We start from the raw sequence: 16,761 nt of genomic DNA on the forward strand, positions 1-16,761 counted from the left end.
TACATCTCAGTAGAGCATTATAGCATTCTGCCAGTAGCTCTTTCCAGGAGTGTTATGCTGCGCTACAGATATGACACATCATATGAACAGCATACCAGACCTAGGATAATAAGAATATTAATAATAATTTGTTTAACCGGCTTCTAATTCTGGTGCAGAGTAGCAAAGGGACACTGTTTAATCGTTTAGTTGACTTAATCTGCACATCCCTAGTTACAGGTATGTCCATTCAAAAACCACATCAACATCATGGATGTTACTGCTCTGGTAGTATAAGTCTCAAAGTGATAGGGATACTTTGACTGCTGTAATTCACTCCTCTTCGGTGTCCCTCACAAATCCCTCCATAAGCTTCAACTGATTCAGAATTCTGCAGCCCGCATCATCACTAGAACCCCCTCCTTTCACCACATCACCCCTGTCCTCCAGCAGCTTCACTGGCTCCCGGTCAAAGTCAGAATCTCCTTCAAAATCCTCCTGTACACATTCAAGGCCATCCACAACCTCGCCCCCCTGTATCTGTCCGATCTCCTCCACATTGTCACCCCCTCTCGCTCCCTCAGGTCTTCCTCCTCCCTCCACCTCTCTGTGTCCCCTGCCCGTCTCAGCACCATGGGGAGCAGAGCTTTCAGTCGCTCTGCTCGCCAACTCTGGAACTCACTCCCACCAGACATCAGAAATATTGACTCTCTACCCCTCTTCAAATCAAAACTCAAAATCCATCTGTTTCAGTCTGCTTTCTCTGTCTAATTTCCACTGCTTCATTTTTAACTTGGTGTTACTTTGCTTGTTGTTTTTATTGATTTTATCGTGTTATTTTATTTTATTAAATAAATTATTTATATTTAGTAAACACTGTAAATAACACAGGAATAGTTAAATGTTCTATTCTTGGTTTCTTGTTATTTTGGGAGCGTAGACCCTCATTCTTTCAAACTGCATATAGTTAATGTAATTACATATGTATAAATGTGTCAGTAATTGCATATTTGTGTTCATTTAGTATGCACTGTTTGTGTCAGGCTGTCAATTGTGTGTGGTGTCTTTGTATGTTTACATTTGCATTCACAAACTGGTTAAAATTGTACTGAATAAAGCCAGAGCTGCCTCTATTATTTAGCTGATGATGAAGCCTATATAGAAAGTGTATGCTGGTGAAATGTCCACTTGAGAGCCCCCAAACAAACAGCATTTATGAGTGTATGTGCCTGCACTCAGTGTATGACTCTTTGCTGTGAATAGGCTCATTCAGGATTCTGAGGCGACTTTACTAGGTCACCCTGCAGAAGACTAAGAGAGAGGGAGAGCGAGAGAGCCTGCCATGTTGAGTGCGGCTGTGCCAAGCTGCTGCATGGCGCTGAACAGATGGAGGCATCACAAGGGCACAGAGCTCTGGGAATCCCACAGAAAGAGCAAAGAAAAGACCGATACAGAAAGAGACTGAAAGAGCCAGGCAAAAGAGAATTACAGAGAGAAAGAGAAGCAGAGAGACTGTGGCTCTATGATGAAATGTATCTATGCAGTGCAATACTTACATTCAGTCCAATAAAGTGGCCTGAGGGGCATCTTTGGCACAACTGCCTGCCAGTATGCCGCAGTCAGTGATGACCACAGTGCTTTCTGAGGATTCAGAAGAGGGAAAAAAAATCAAGTGTCTGCAACCATGACATATTAACCAGGTTATACCTCCTGCTTCATTTGATTCATCCGTGGCAGATTTAGAAAACACAACTGTCTCATTCAGATGATCCATCTGACTGCAGACAGAGTGAACAAGCATCAATTATATCTTGCAGGTGGGAGGACTTTTAGGGCTTTTGTTCTGGAACACAATGAGCAGCCATATTTTATTTTTCTTCCTGCTGTAAGATGAAGATTTTGCACATTTATTTAAGAAATGGATGAAGATGACTTTCCTCTAGTGTTAGCTAATTCTTTCTTTGTGTGTGTGTCTGTGCAGCGTATAAGGCGAAGCCTCCACCCTGGTCTTCTGCGGAGGATCTCTTCCACGTGGACCACCACCACCTCTGCCACCGGCCTGCCAACCATCGAGCCTGGACCGGTCCGAAGAGACCGCAGCGCTAGCATCAAACCATACCATGAAACACTCACCTGCAGGTACTTGTCTTAGAGTCTGATGTGTTATGCTCCAGTTGAAGATATAGAAGATGCACATTCATCCTCATTTCTCCTTCTTATTTTTATTTCCCTCTTATTTGTTCCTTTTTCCATCCCCAAACGTAAAAATATGGAAAAAAGTTTGCTATTTTGGAGGAACAACACCAGAATCACAAATTGTGCGATATACGACTGTGGTACAAATTCCTTAAGGAGGACTCCTACATAGGCTACCACTGTATGACGCATCATTTTGAAGAGGTTTATTCCCAGCAGTGAGGCTGCAGTTTTACCGAAGATTTCAGCTTGAGTGAACAGTAGAGACACAGCATTTCGGGAGAGAGATGTGTGCGCGGGGGGGAGCCAGAATGGGACAAAAGCCCCACAGGCGAACGCATTAACCTGAATAACTAAGGCTCACATCATCTTTCTGCACATTAGGGCACAAGATAGCATGAAACTCACGCAACATGGAGTCGGCATGGTTCAGATCTGTTTGCATGTTATAAAATGGACCTTATGGGATTTGGTTTAAGGCTTTTTTTAGGGAAGGTGTTGTTAGATTTAGAAGTGTGCAGGTTATGTGTGGACTCTGATGCTATGGATTTGTGTGTGCGCGAGAGTACGTTTTTGTGTGGCGAGGTTTTATGGCTGGATGCACTTTGTTTCGTAACAGCTGCTAAGAAAATCTATCGTGATGATTTCAGTGTGTTCAGACAGGACTAATACGGATGCAACGATGCGGCAGGCATGTCATGTGTATAGTTGAAAACACAATGAAAATACAGTGCCCTTTTCAGCTGTTTTTGTTTTTCTACTAAATCACACTGATGAATTAAATCCAGAGTAAACAAGGGGGCTCAATTTATTACAGTAGTCATTATCACTAAGTGAAATATTTCAACATAATTAACTGTGATCAGTGCAGAGATTGCATTCCATACAATTACTCTGTGATTACTGTGACGTTATGTTTTTATTATCTGAGAACAACTCGGGGAAATAATGTTTATATGAATTTTAAAGTGGCAGAAAATGGAGATTCAGCTTGAAGTGTTTCAGCTGCGCATGTTTGCGTGCACTCAAAAACAACTTTTCGTGCATAGAGTTTTCTCTTTTTTTCTTTTTTGATGATGTGGGTGCACAAGCAGCACCAGACATCTCCCTGTCTTTAAAATATTAAATACGCCTCAACAAGAAATAGTCTCTTCATGTTTCATCTACCTTCTTCAGTTTCTCCCTTGTTGGGTTTGTGTCATAGGCACGAAGGTCTTCAGATAGCTGCCAGAATTTGTTTGCAAAAAAAAATCTGACACTTCTGGGAGTCTGTCTGCTGCAGAGCGCCATCACAGATGTCTGTGATGTGCCGAACTAGATGGACTGTTAGTATAGTGTAAGATTTGTGTTTTTTATATATATATATATATATATATATATGTGTGTGTGTATATTCAAATGTTGCAAAGGAAGATTTATCTGATCTCTAAACTAAAACTGGAGCTTAAATATTAATGAGCAGTGGAACTTCAAAAAGCCATATTTCATGTGTGATTCAGACACAGAAAACAGCCTGCATGATTTAAACAATACAGTTTCAACTGACAGCTGCTTTTGGTACTTTTTTCAGATGCAGTAGGTGAAAGTGTGTGTGTGCTGACACAAAAAAACAAAAAACATGTCTTTTGTTTCTTGCTGTCTGTATTTGGAGCTTGTGTAAAGACATCCCTCACTCCCAATTTTGCTTTAAAGACTTTCAGTTTGAGCCTCATAACGACAGAACATCTCATGGGATTAGTTTCCGCTACAAGCTTTACTTCTGCTGCTTGAGTTTTGTATCCACACACACACACACACACACACACACACACACACACACACACACACACACACACACACACACACACACACACACACACACACACACACACACACACACACACACACACACACACACACACTTTGGTTGTTGAGCATTTCAGACAAAACATAACTCATGTATTAAAACGCACCTGAAAAGTCCTAACGGTAGTTAAAACTGGGTATTGTGGCTGTAAAATGAGGCATGACTCTGTAACTGCATGGCCTATTTCTCACCTCAGATTAATTCACTGACTAATTTTGGAGCTTGGGATAAAATTGGTACTTCCTGATAATTTGCAATATTTATTTTTTAGTTCGGAAACTAGAAGCGATAGCATTTTGTTATGTGACTGCCTTGTTGTACAGGGTTTAGTTGGTGTACCTTCTTGAGATTTAATCCGTCTCAAGTTAATTCATCCATGTTGTTTCCACAGAGGCAGCCAGCCTTTCTTCAAGTGTACTGTTTAGTATATTTTTTTGTAAGGAGATTTGTTTTATGATGCTATTAGTTGATTATGGCTGAACTATAAAACTGAACCATTTCTGTAAAAACATGTGGCTCCTCTACGGAGGTGGTTGTTAGAGCTCAAGTAGCAAGCTAACAAACCATCCAGACAATGCTTGCAGCTTATTACACACTCACACCCAGCTTTTAACCTTATTGCACGTACAGAAGGAATGGCTTCTTTATGTTTCTTTAAGAGGATAAGTTAAAGGCGTGCTGCTGCATCCATCAGGACAGATCATGTGAAACATAGGTAACCTAATCATTCACAATACTGCTATCATACAGACACTATAAATTCAAAAGTATGTGAACATGTCTGCTCCCTCACTCTAGCATCTGGTCTGTTTTCATGGTTTGGCTTCTTTGTTGCAATTACCAAAACCCCTAATTATTACAGCATGTAGTGATACTTATGACAATAGTCCTTTCCAACTTTGCAGCATGCTTTTTCATATATATTTTCCACAGTGCCTCCCATGTACAAACAAGGTTAATATCTTAATATTGTAGATGGGAGTTTTACATTCCCCTTCACAAAGCCTTGACTTGAACCATATTAACACTCCTGGATGACGTTAGTTACATACGTTCCTCCCAACTCAGCCCCCAACCTCACTTCTCCTCTTGCGGCTGAATAAAGTTGGGTTCCAAAGTCTTGTGGAAAGCTTTCCCAGAAGACCAGTGGCTCATGCAGTAGCAGAGTAATGCTCATGGTTTTGGAATGAGATGTTTAGAAATCACATGTGTCATGTTCAACAGTTTGATTAACTACTTTGTTCAAGTTTCCATGTACATGTGTTGTATCTGGTTAAACCAGTGATGGAATATTCAACATAAACATTTTTGCTTCTGTATGAGTGTTATTATCATGTGGTTGGCTTGGAATTCAATGTGCTTGTTTATGTCCTTTGAGCTGGTTTGCCAGTGTTTTTGTTTTCCTTGCTAATTTAATAGCATTAGTGTGTGTTAACATTATTCTGCTCTGACCTTTAATAACCTACAGATCCTGAGAGTTCAGATCTAGTAATTCAACTGCACTCAGATTTTGGATTTTTTTTCCAAGGAAATAATATTTGAGATGAAGACATAGATAGAGCTCTCCTTGACATGTGACCTTTATACCAGTAAAGCTTAATACTAATGGTATATTTTGTGATAAGTTTTGACTTACAGAGAACCTCAGACACCTACACACTGCCAGGGCAAATTCAGAGAAAACATTGTGTTTGTTTTTATCAAATTATTTTCCAGAATGATCAAAATAATTATGAAATATGCAAAAACATAAAACTTTGGGATGCACATTTAAGACATAAACAAAACACATTATGTGTCTGTGGACAACATTGTGAATGCACTATATTTTGAGATTGTATGCTATGGTTTGTATTTCTTTCCTGATTCAACATTGCATACCATTTTTGACACACTCAACAAATTTTGAATACTATATTGAACAAAAATGGCACAGGATGAAAAAAGAAAAAAATGTTACATCTCAATACTGTAAGGGTAGGAATTTCCGAGTGACTCAAGTTACAATATGATTACATACGATACTTAACAATACAATATGTGGCCTACAATAACAAGTGTACCACCATACATTGATAAGATAAGATATTACTTTATTGATCCCCGGGGGTAAATTCAGTTGTTAGAACAAACCAGAGATAAGTACAATCAAGAAGAAGTTTCAGTAAGTAAAATAAAATAAGTAAAAATAAAAGTAGATAAATAAAGATAGAATACAATTTAGATATATACAATGTTACAAATGGAATTTAGATTAAATAACAGTAATTACAGGCAGTATTAAAAATGATTCAGTAGTGACAGGTTGACATGGTGTGATTATGGTTGGTAATGACGGATTAAGCAATAAATAAAATAAATATGGGTATGTAATATGACCGTGAGTTGTAGTAAACAATAATAATGTAATATAACTTAATATAATATGGCAGAGATAATTATATAATACAATGTAATATGCATTATAATGTCACCAGCAGTGAGAGAGTCAGTACAGGATGAGATGATGAAGTGTGACAGACACTGATTCTGTGATCATCTATATATTTCAAGACATTCATATAATAATACATCATGATATCTGATTAACCGAAGAATACAAAATACCCCTTAAAAGGCAAAGTGCAGGGCTTCTTTCTGGTCTAGTGGTTAATGTACTGCGGCTACAGTTTGCGGCTACAGTCCATCAAAGTGGGCAGCCCAGGTTTGATTCCAACATGTTGCCCTTTGCTACATGTCATTCCCCGATCTCTCTCCCAGTTTTCTTCGATAAAACTACTGCAATATGAGCAGCGCTGCAAGTCTCTACATCACGCTAGTGTGCACACTCCCACTTGCTGTCAATGAAATCGGCAGTCATTATTATCATGTGGGACCCTGTACCTAAGAACTCCACCCATCAAAGGTGAGAGAAACTCTCTACAGACGTTCATCCTCCACCTTTCCTCTTGTATCAGCACAAGGAGCTGGAGTAGTTTTTCTTTCTTTCTTTCTTTCCTTCTTTCTTTCTTTCTGTCTTTCTTTCTGTCTTTCATTCTTTTTGTCTCTCTTTTTGTCTTTCTTTCTTTCTCTCTCTTTCTTTCTTTCCTTCTTTCTTTCTTTCTCATTTTCTTTCTTTCTCTCTTTTATTTCTCTCTCTCTTTCTTTCTATTCTTTCTTTCTGTCTTTCTTTTTTCTGTCTTTCTCTTTTTTGTCTTTCTTTCTCTCTCTTTCTTTCTATCTCTTTCTTTGTCTTTCTATCTCTTTGTCTTTCTTTCTTTCTTTCATTCTTTTTGTCTTTCTTTTTTCTCTTTTTCTTTCTCTCTTTTTGTCTTTGTCTTTCTTTCTTTCTTTCTTTCTTTCTTTCTTTCTATTCTTTCATTTTTTCTTTCTTTCTTTCTTTCTTTTATGGTTTGGTAAGTGACTAGACCATCTCTTACCTTCTTCTTGATTATCCTGCTGTCTTCCTCTTCTATTTTTCTTTCAACTTCTTCTTCAACTAATTTATCCAAGAAATGAATGAAATTGATTTCTTCTCATGGCGGGGACGAGTATGAGTGCGTATCTTATGATCCAGTGAGTCAAATTGGCAAGGATATGTTTAGAGAGCCGTATTTTACAATCAAAATATCTACATTTTTGGTGCCGCAGTAGGCTGTTAATACTTGTATCCCTCAAGTCAGGGTGACAAAATAATGCAGTATTGATATTTTGTCCCACTTCTACTCTATTGTGATCCTGGCCTTCCTGAGATCATAACAACAAACAAAGATTGCTGTCTTCCTCCTCCACATTGTAGACTCTCATGAAACGAATGACAAGTGCACATCGTGCAAGTTTGTCACTCATTATCTTCTGTTTTTATTGACTTTTAAGAAAAAGTCTCTTTTCAAGACCTGTAATAGATTCCCCCTTACACTTAATTCATTTTGTAAAATTGATGCAATAAACTAGAAAACGAATACAAAAGTCTACAAGTACTGACTGGAGTTTATCTGACCTTCAGTACTAAATGATTTTGTTTACTGCTCTGCTCTGCACTCTGTTTTGTTTTGTGTCTCAAGCCCTCCAAAGAAGTGTGTGGGCTGCGTCTGTCAGTGGCTTGTTTGGCTCTGTTTGCACGATGACAGTGTGATACTTGAACAAGCCCTGTAAATGTAAGCACACTGTGCAGATCCTGTACACAAAGCCCTGTCGCCTGCTCCCTTAAAGCTCAGTGCAGCCCAGCAGTGGGCCCCAGCCATCGCCACTTATGGTGGTGTGAGTATAAACAAACACCTGGGTCTCTCCCCAGTCACCAAAACCTCACAATTAAACACACACACACACACACACACACACACACACACACACACACACACACACACACACACACACACACACAAACACACACACACACACACACACACACACACACACACACACACACACGCACGCTTAGGCACAGAGTCACAGCTGCTTCTCCTGGCAGGCTTGTACCGGCACAATAGGAGGGAACAGATAGTCTCTTGGTTTAGTTTAGTGCCGCTGAGAGGGCTCTCTTCTGAGTAACACTTTATTTAAAATGTGTTCCTCGGGATGAAAGCCAGATGCCTGAAATGAAAAAGAGAGCTGTTAAGGCTACAGTTCTGAGCTAAAAGACACGTAAACAGAGCCCATGTCTACTGACAAATACTTGCTGTTGTTGGGATTAAACCTGTGATGGTCTCTTTGCAATCGGCAGCTTGCCAACACATCCTCTCTCAAGTGGGCTTCAACACGACAAACATGAGTTGAGAGGAGTAGAAGCAGGTTTTGTTTTCCTAGTTTAGGTAACTTTCAGTCTTAAGCGTTTATAACAAAAAAAGGAACTTTATTTCTTCTTGATTGGGCAAAAAATCAATAACAATCCCAAATATGAAATGAGTCCTCTCAGAAAAGTGAGCTGCAGAAATGGTTAGAGATAAGGAGAGAAAGAGAGAACACATGGAGGGGAGCACGGGAGAAATGAACACATGGCTTCAATTGCCTTCTCCCTGCTCCATCATCAAATCTGTACAATCTTAATTAGGACATTAGGCTCCTTTTTTTCCTCCCTCCTTTTTCCATCATGTCAGCTCTCAGTGACGTACAGCGTTAAGAAGAAATAACACCAACATCAAAGCTGCAATATCTGCTTTTTTTATCAGACAGACCCAGTGAAAAGAGGGCGACTGAATACCTTCCATTTTCCTCAGCCCCGGCCACTGTGCTGTTATCTTCTTCACGTCATCTGGCTGCAGAGTAGGTAGATTACTGGAAGCAGAAATAATGGCTGCTGTGTTTATCGTGGCTTGGACACTGTCCGTTTAGGCCCAGGACCAAAGGTAATCTGTCAACCTGCTGTGAGTGGCTGAGTATAAAATCTGGGAGTAAACTACAGCGGAGAGAGCAGTCAGGGCTTATTGCATGACTTGATACATTAAGATAAGAAACACGGGCGGAGGAGAGGCAGGAGGGCTGTTTTCAGAAAAAGCAGACAATGCTGCAATTTATACAGTTTTTCGTTTGCAGGATCATTAACTTGATGAAGGTTTGTTCGAGAGAATGCCAAGGTGCATATGTATGAGAGCCCAAGTCATTTTCTACCAAAGAGATCAACAATTCACTCTAGGTGTATTTAGATTTGTAAAAAGAGAAAAAGTGACCTTTGACTATCAAATGAAAAACCCTATAATGAAGTAAATAAAACTCGGTTTCAATTTAATTTAAACGCTCCTATTTTTTACAACAGCTTTTAGATGTTGTTTTTTAATTCATCACTATCAAAATAATGCTCCATATCATCTTATTGAAGATACAATATTTTACAACAAATGATCTGCACAGACCCAAAGGGTTTACACGGAACTGACAAGAGCTGTACTATAAGCTAAATATCAGTTATCGCATATATGAAGTATTTTGATTATCCTGAATCATCTAAACCAGGATTTCCAAGTGTGTGTCGGGACCCCCTGGAGGGTCGCCAGACACTAGTGGGGGGTCGCGAGATGTCTTCCAGAATTATAATTTTTTTGTAAAGTAATCCAAAAATTGCATATTTGACCTATTACTGAAAAAAATAGGGACAGAAATAGTAGTTACATTCGAGGTAAGACCTTGCAAACAAATCATTTCATTAGTTTTCTTTGTCGTTGCCAGATGACTCCTAAGATTAGGGTTTGGGGTTGGGGCTGTAAGCTTGATTAACAAAAGCATCTTCAGAAGCCACATGTGCACGTAGGTAGGCTAATTTTCTGCAGTATGAAGCAACTTGTAATCACTTCGAGGGACAGTGGGGGTCGCAAGTCTTTGGCACTTATATTTTCGGGATCGCAGGCTGAACAGTTTGGGAACCCCTGATCTAAACAACGAATACCTTACATTTACCGCATGTCAATGTAGCCAAAGTGTGAATATTTGCAGAGTCTTTGTCCTCTTAGAAAATAAAAGTGAGAATTTCAGCTAGGGATATTCCAATGCGACTGCTGCTAACATTAGCAGAGCTAGCACCACCAGCCCTCCACATGCTTGTGCTGATTACGCATGCATCGCTCCAGTGGAGTGGTTGTACACCAGTTTAACCCATAGACTGTATAAATAGTGGACGTAGTATCTGTGACGTCACCCATCTGTTCCTGAGCACTGTTTTGAAGCCAATCGATGGCGGCAGCCATATTGGAAATACGGAACTCAACCAGGCAAAGTGTGACGTAAAGGGGCGGAGTTTGAGCCTCCTAGCCAACAGCTATGTGTTCCCGACCGGGAGTCAAGTCAGTCATGTCCTTCTTTGGGCAAAAACTTGTAATCTTAATATCTTCTGAACCATCATGTTAGAAAAAAATCACCCCGTACAGTGTGTGCTGATAGAGAGATTAGCTACGTAGAGCCAAGCCATTTTTTGAACCAGACTGTAAACATGTTTATTAATGCTCCAAAGATCGTCTTTTTTGAATTGGGGTCTATTTGGTTTCCGGTGTTTCTGCAGCCAGCCTCAAGCGGATCCTCGATTTATTGCAGTTTATAACACTTCCACATGGGCTTCATCGTTTGAGACCGGAGGTTGCCGCTTGGTTTAACCACACAACAAATAGGTGAACAGAGTTCATCAAAAGCATGTGAGCTGTTAGTCTGTGAACAAAGACGTTAACTTTGATAACAGTGAATCTGCTAATTCTGTTTAAAATACTGCCAAACCGTGCCACGCTACAAGTTGCCCTCTGTTGTCTGTGTTGTTTACATCCAGGTAGTAGAGCATCATACCATCATGGAAGTAGCTCTTAACTGCAGCCACATCCCAGCAGTTAGTGGGGGGTGGCTTCGGTACAGCTTATACCCAACACTTGACCAGCATTGCAGGCCTACAATGAAAGAAATATTGATAATTCCTCATCTGAATGATAATGTTGCTGACATGCAATGGTGACAGCATTTAATCATCAACTGAAAGCACACATTTCTAATTGTTGCTTAAAACATGCACTTTAGAAATTGTTATTACCCAACATTTATTGAATTATCGGGGATGAAATAATGGCTAGTTACATTTATATTGAAAAAAAAGTTAATTGCAGCCTTGAAAGTATCTACTTATATTGATTGGCAGCATTTTTCTTATTTTCCCTGCAGAGCCTGCTCATATAGAACTAAGGAACCCATGTAGCAACTACATCAACAATGATGTTTCAATGACCTTGTTAAGTTACTCACTGTTATTGGACAAGGTCAGAAAATGTTCAGGTTTGGACACACAGACTTGAAGTGCTATAAAGGACTCATTAACTTTTAATATTATTTTAGCAAAAAAACATGACCTTTATTCAGCTGATGTTTTTGTTGCTTTTACTTTGGATGTTTCCTTCACTGAGGAGACATTTTTGTAGGAAAGGAGACAGGGTTGAAACAAAAACACAGGGGAATGTGTATTTTGTCTTCATATTGAAGATCTATCTCATGGGACAGTTAAATTACTGTAACTACAGCGCCAACTACTGCTACACTTAAGGGTTTTTTCTATGATAAAAGCAGAGTCACTTGATACATGACTGACAGATTCCTCGAGAGAAAATGTCAGTCCTCAGTATTTACATTCTGTGCTGCTCCATGTCAGTATCTGAGGCCTTTCTGCTGCATTAGCAGAATAAGAAGAGTGTCTGCCAGTTCCTCAACTTTCATTAAAAGTAAACCTTTTAAGCCAAACACTGCTGCCTGCCCAGACCCCCCTGACAATAATGTACTAACTGTTCACCCGCCAAACTATCAAACTATTTTATATTCCACACCTGCTAGGCATTACACACAGCGCTCCATCCTGGCCATGCAAACACAACAGAACTGCCTTTGTTGGGGCCTCAGGACCATTAGGCCAGGGTGGGTACAGCTCAAAAGTGTTCAAGAAACAATTTATCAGAAGGAGATAGACACACTACAGGCCTTTGTGCTCCCTGTGACACCATGCTCTGAAGGCAGGCATTTCCTGCCCTGAGAAGGCAGGTTTTACAACATTTAGGGAGAGGTATTTTAATTGGAACCACCTCCAGCCTGACAGAGGCCTCAGAGGAGGAACACGGAAAAGCTGTTGAGAGCAGCTCGGGAGGCTCCCCATGGTGTCACACAGCTAACTAACCAGGCCAGGCCAGCTGAAGGCTCTTTTTTTTTGGAAAAGATAATATTTGCTGTTTGATTTATACTCCAGTCAATTACTATGAATATTTTAATGGCTGTAGCGGTGAGCTGTTTCTGTGTCTCACGCTCATTTGTCATAAATCTCAAAGACGCTGGGCTCCGTCAGTCTCTAATGAGTCATTTATAACAGCGCCATTCAAGCAACTGTTTCACATTTGTTTTCCTGTTTATTCTCCTTGCATTGTGTTAATGTGTGCATCCATTAAATTCATTAATAAGTATTTTTCTTCCAGCATCTGTGCAGCGTCTGTTTGTGCGGGGACAGCACAGTAGGAGTCCCATTAAGTTTTCTTTCTCGACAACTTCTGACGACTGGTTTGACATCAAAGACAGATGTAGTGAATGGCAATATTCCCAATTCTTTGGCGCAGCTACACACAATGTGCGCCCTGCGAACAAATTCCCTGCATCTATTCCGTATACTAGCCTCCCAATGCTCTTTTATTTATTTTTTTAAGTTTTGTGTTGATTTTGGGGTCTGTACTAGTTTTTAACATTTTGTTCTGCCAACGAAACCAGCAGAAATCTCATTACTGAGATCTCCAGAGTAATTCCAATATCATCATATCCTTTAAAACTACAAAAGACAGTCTTTGCTTTGATTTGTAGATTGTTCAACACACATTTGGAGGTAAATGTCTCAGCCAAAAATAAAACACACCCTGGTAATGTGCTGTTTTTTTTTACATCAAAGAATCTCAGTCTCTTACACTGATGTTGTGTACAAATCATTGAAATTCTGGCATATAAATGCAGTGTTCAAAATGCAACATGACTATAGGAGCAAATATCTCAGCATTAAACAGGGGAATGTCACACACTGTGGACTTATATTAAACATTTCCTTCTATTTGGTCCCTGTCTAACCTGTTAAACCTTCTTGTCTACAGCTGTGGGAGACCCTACATCAAACTGAGCCATGGGGAGGGCTCTATAGACAAGGGAGACAGGATACCACGGCCAGGTATGGGCTCAGTCTCACTGTCTATTTACATCTCCTCTATCTGCAAGTGCAATGTTAAGAGTGTTTGTCGTCATACTTACTATAACTCTCTCTCTCTCTCTCTCTCTCTCTCTCTCTTTCTCTCTCTCTCTCTCTCTCTCTCTCTCCCTCTCTCTCTCTCTGAGACTATCCATTATAACGAGCTTACATGAGCTAAATAATATCATTAGATACAAATTACCCAAGAAATAGATAAGATGGAACTCTGAACTATTAAGCTGTACAAAAGTCCAAACAAACAGGACTGACCCAGGATATTTCCACAGTGGGTTACATCTAGAACACTAATCTAATCTATATGGTTACTTAAACACATATGGGCTCAGGTGTTGTGATGTAAAATTAAGATACTTTGACCCTTTTGTTATGTTATGGGTCAAATTGACCCTTTTAAAAGTCTATTGAAGGCAATATATGCCTTTCAAACCAGCTAAATGCAGCATAAAAATCTGGGCAGCAAGTGACAGAAGGTGTCGTGTGACTTTATCAACATCACTTCATAAAAATATATATATATATTTTTTAAATATAATAAACAAAAATCTGTCATAAACCTATTGTATTTACTGACTGTGAAAAAACTCATCTTGCTTTCTTTAAACAGTAAAATGTTTCATTAATAATCTTTGCTGTTCAAAATATAAAAAAATAGGCAGTTTCCACAGCCCACTGTTAATCACCAAGTCTGACACTTACCCCACAGGAGCAGTTTCAGACATTAATAATCACAAAGTCGACATAATCAATCTCTGCTAATGGTTTTTTTGGACTAAACAAGTTAGCTAGTGTAAAATGTGTAAAAACTCACAAGAGCAGGACTAGATGTGATCAATATTAAAGCTGCCAAGTGATAAAAAAAGAAGCAATAGAAATAATTACAAGCTTTGTTATCAATTCATCAAAATTAATTGCATATAGCTAATGTTATGAAACGATGCATCACAAGTAGAATCACTTCTTAGCCCTAGTTCTACATAGTTAATACTAACTTCCATCCTTAACCCGTCATCTTGCCTCACTTCTGATCCCCCGAACACACAGACACACATTCTCCCCATTGTTTATGTCTCCCCCTGTAAGTGTCTGCAGTGTTGACGGTTTTCATTAGTACAGTTTTTTACATGGTTGCAGATTTCTTTTAAATATTTTGAGCTGTGTGTGCAGTGGCGTGTGCAGAGGGGTGGCCCTTGAAATCCAATTGGCCAACCCATGGGCCACCCCAAAATCCTAAGCTATGATTGGCTGTTTGCCTTGTCAGAGGTGGGGTTTCTGTTTTGTAAGTCCCTAAATAATTAAGCTTAGAAGATTTATGCCACTTTGTCATGTTTTTTTTTTAAGTCAACTGTTTAATACTTTAAGGAAAGTAGGTTGTGAAGACAATGTTGTAAATGCACTGGCCACCCCTGCCTATGTGAGAGCCTCAGTTTGGCCACCCTGGTCAAAAAGTTCTGGACACGCCCCTGTGTATGTGAAGGAGGATTGCTGTGAATGTTGTATCAAAGTGACTAAAATAACACAAGTCCGAATTAACCTTTTTACAAGCATTTGAAACAGCGATAACTGAAGTGTTAAGGAAAATAAAAGATCTGATTCCAAGTGTTCGGTTTACCCGGGCACATCTCTGTATGCATTTGTGTGTTTCCTGCTAGAGTGTGTGTGAAGACTTGACAGCTACAGGAGGGATAGAAACTGAGATCAGATTTATTCATCAACCACAGATGATGTTGTTTTCTCAGATGGTAGAATAATAAGAGTTAAAAGCTAATTAATTAACCGCAGTAGCTTTATATCATGTTTACAAAGCTGTTGTGGATGCTTGTATATAATTAGCGATGTGTGACCTCAGAGTGTGATTAATCTGTGCTAATTTTTTCAACATGTTTTTTTTTTTTTCTTCTAATTGACGACCCAGTATTAACCTACCAATCAGTTAAAAATCCAGCATAAAATTGCAGATAAGCTTTTTTTTTTTGTCATACAAACTCATTCTTTCAGACACAGTGTCAGGTTTTAAGTGTTGGTAATCAAAAAGATGTACCAATTTCAACAAAGCAATCCACTCGCCTTCTTCAGAACTTTCATGGTAAGTATAGCAGAAAATTACCCGCTATAACAGAAAGGGATTAGGAGAAGTGGATATAACTGAGACATAAATTAACCCCCCCCCCCCCCCCCCCCCCCCCCCCACAAAACGTGACAATATGTATCATTTTAAGGAGATTATTACAGAGGATTTTTCTTCATAAGCCGCAGGGTGACATCTCTTTGTTTTTCTTCTCCTGGCAGAGGACCAAGTGGTGGTGTCATCAGACTATGACAGCACTCACGAAGCCAACCACAGTGACAGCAGTGATGTAGCACATACAGAGGAGGACACAGAGGAGGGAAAAAACCCTGCCCAGAATGTCATCCTCCACCCACTAATACCTCCGGAGGTAAAGCAAGGACAGAATCACTGCTAATGCAATATAACACTGTTAAAGAGGGAGAGCAGATGTGCAATCACACTGTTAAATTGGACCATACGTTATTTACATTACATCTATTTGTCTCACCACTCTTCATGATGCGTCCCCTGCACAGGACAAACCCATGCTGGCTCCAGAGCCGTTAATAATGGAGGACTTAGAGCCCTTGATGAGTCAGCTAAACAATTGGAACTTCCCGATCTTTACATTGATGGAGAAAACCAATGGGAAATGTGGACGCATCCTCAGTCAGGTGAGCACATTAGGCCGCACCAGTGGCTGAAGTAAGGGGTTAATCCGAGTGTCAACAAAACTAGTCACATTCAGTTTCTGTGTATTCATGATAAAGTAAAATCTGCAAAACCAGCTTAGCATTTACTGATTAAGATGTTTGTATCTTTCTTGCATGTGAAGCAGTGGTTTATCCAAGCTTGGTGGTGTTCAAAGACTTTCTGACAGTCATATTTCTGTGTGTTAAGGTTTCCTACAGGCTCTTTGAAGACACCGGCCTGTTTGAGACCTTCAAGATCCCTGTCAAAGAATTCATGAACTACTTCCACGCCCTTGAGAACGGTTACAGAGACATACCATGTAAGCTTGGACAT

At 39.6% G+C, this 16,761-nt stretch overlaps 1 protein-coding gene across 2 annotated transcripts in view; it reads left to right on the forward strand.

Annotated features, from left to right (window-relative positions):
- Positions 1-16,761, forward strand: part of LOC117813888 (cGMP-inhibited 3',5'-cyclic phosphodiesterase A-like) — a 90,995-nt gene that overhangs the window by 58,887 nt on the left and 15,347 nt on the right. For both annotated transcript variants that reach the window (XM_034684938.1, XM_034684939.1), the window contains exons 4-8: positions 1,961-2,118; positions 13,576-13,649; positions 15,975-16,123; positions 16,272-16,409; positions 16,636-16,747. In XM_034684938.1, the coding sequence (XP_034540829.1) occupies positions 1,961-2,118; positions 13,576-13,649; positions 15,975-16,123; positions 16,272-16,409; positions 16,636-16,747 (631 nt within the window). The remainder of the gene's footprint in view (positions 1-1,960; positions 2,119-13,575; positions 13,650-15,974; positions 16,124-16,271; positions 16,410-16,635; positions 16,748-16,761) is intronic.

The sequence above is a fragment of the Notolabrus celidotus genome, chromosome 6 (assembly GCF_009762535.1).
Source record: "Notolabrus celidotus isolate fNotCel1 chromosome 6, fNotCel1.pri, whole genome shotgun sequence".
Taxonomy (NCBI): domain Eukaryota; kingdom Metazoa; phylum Chordata; class Actinopteri; order Labriformes; family Labridae; genus Notolabrus; species Notolabrus celidotus.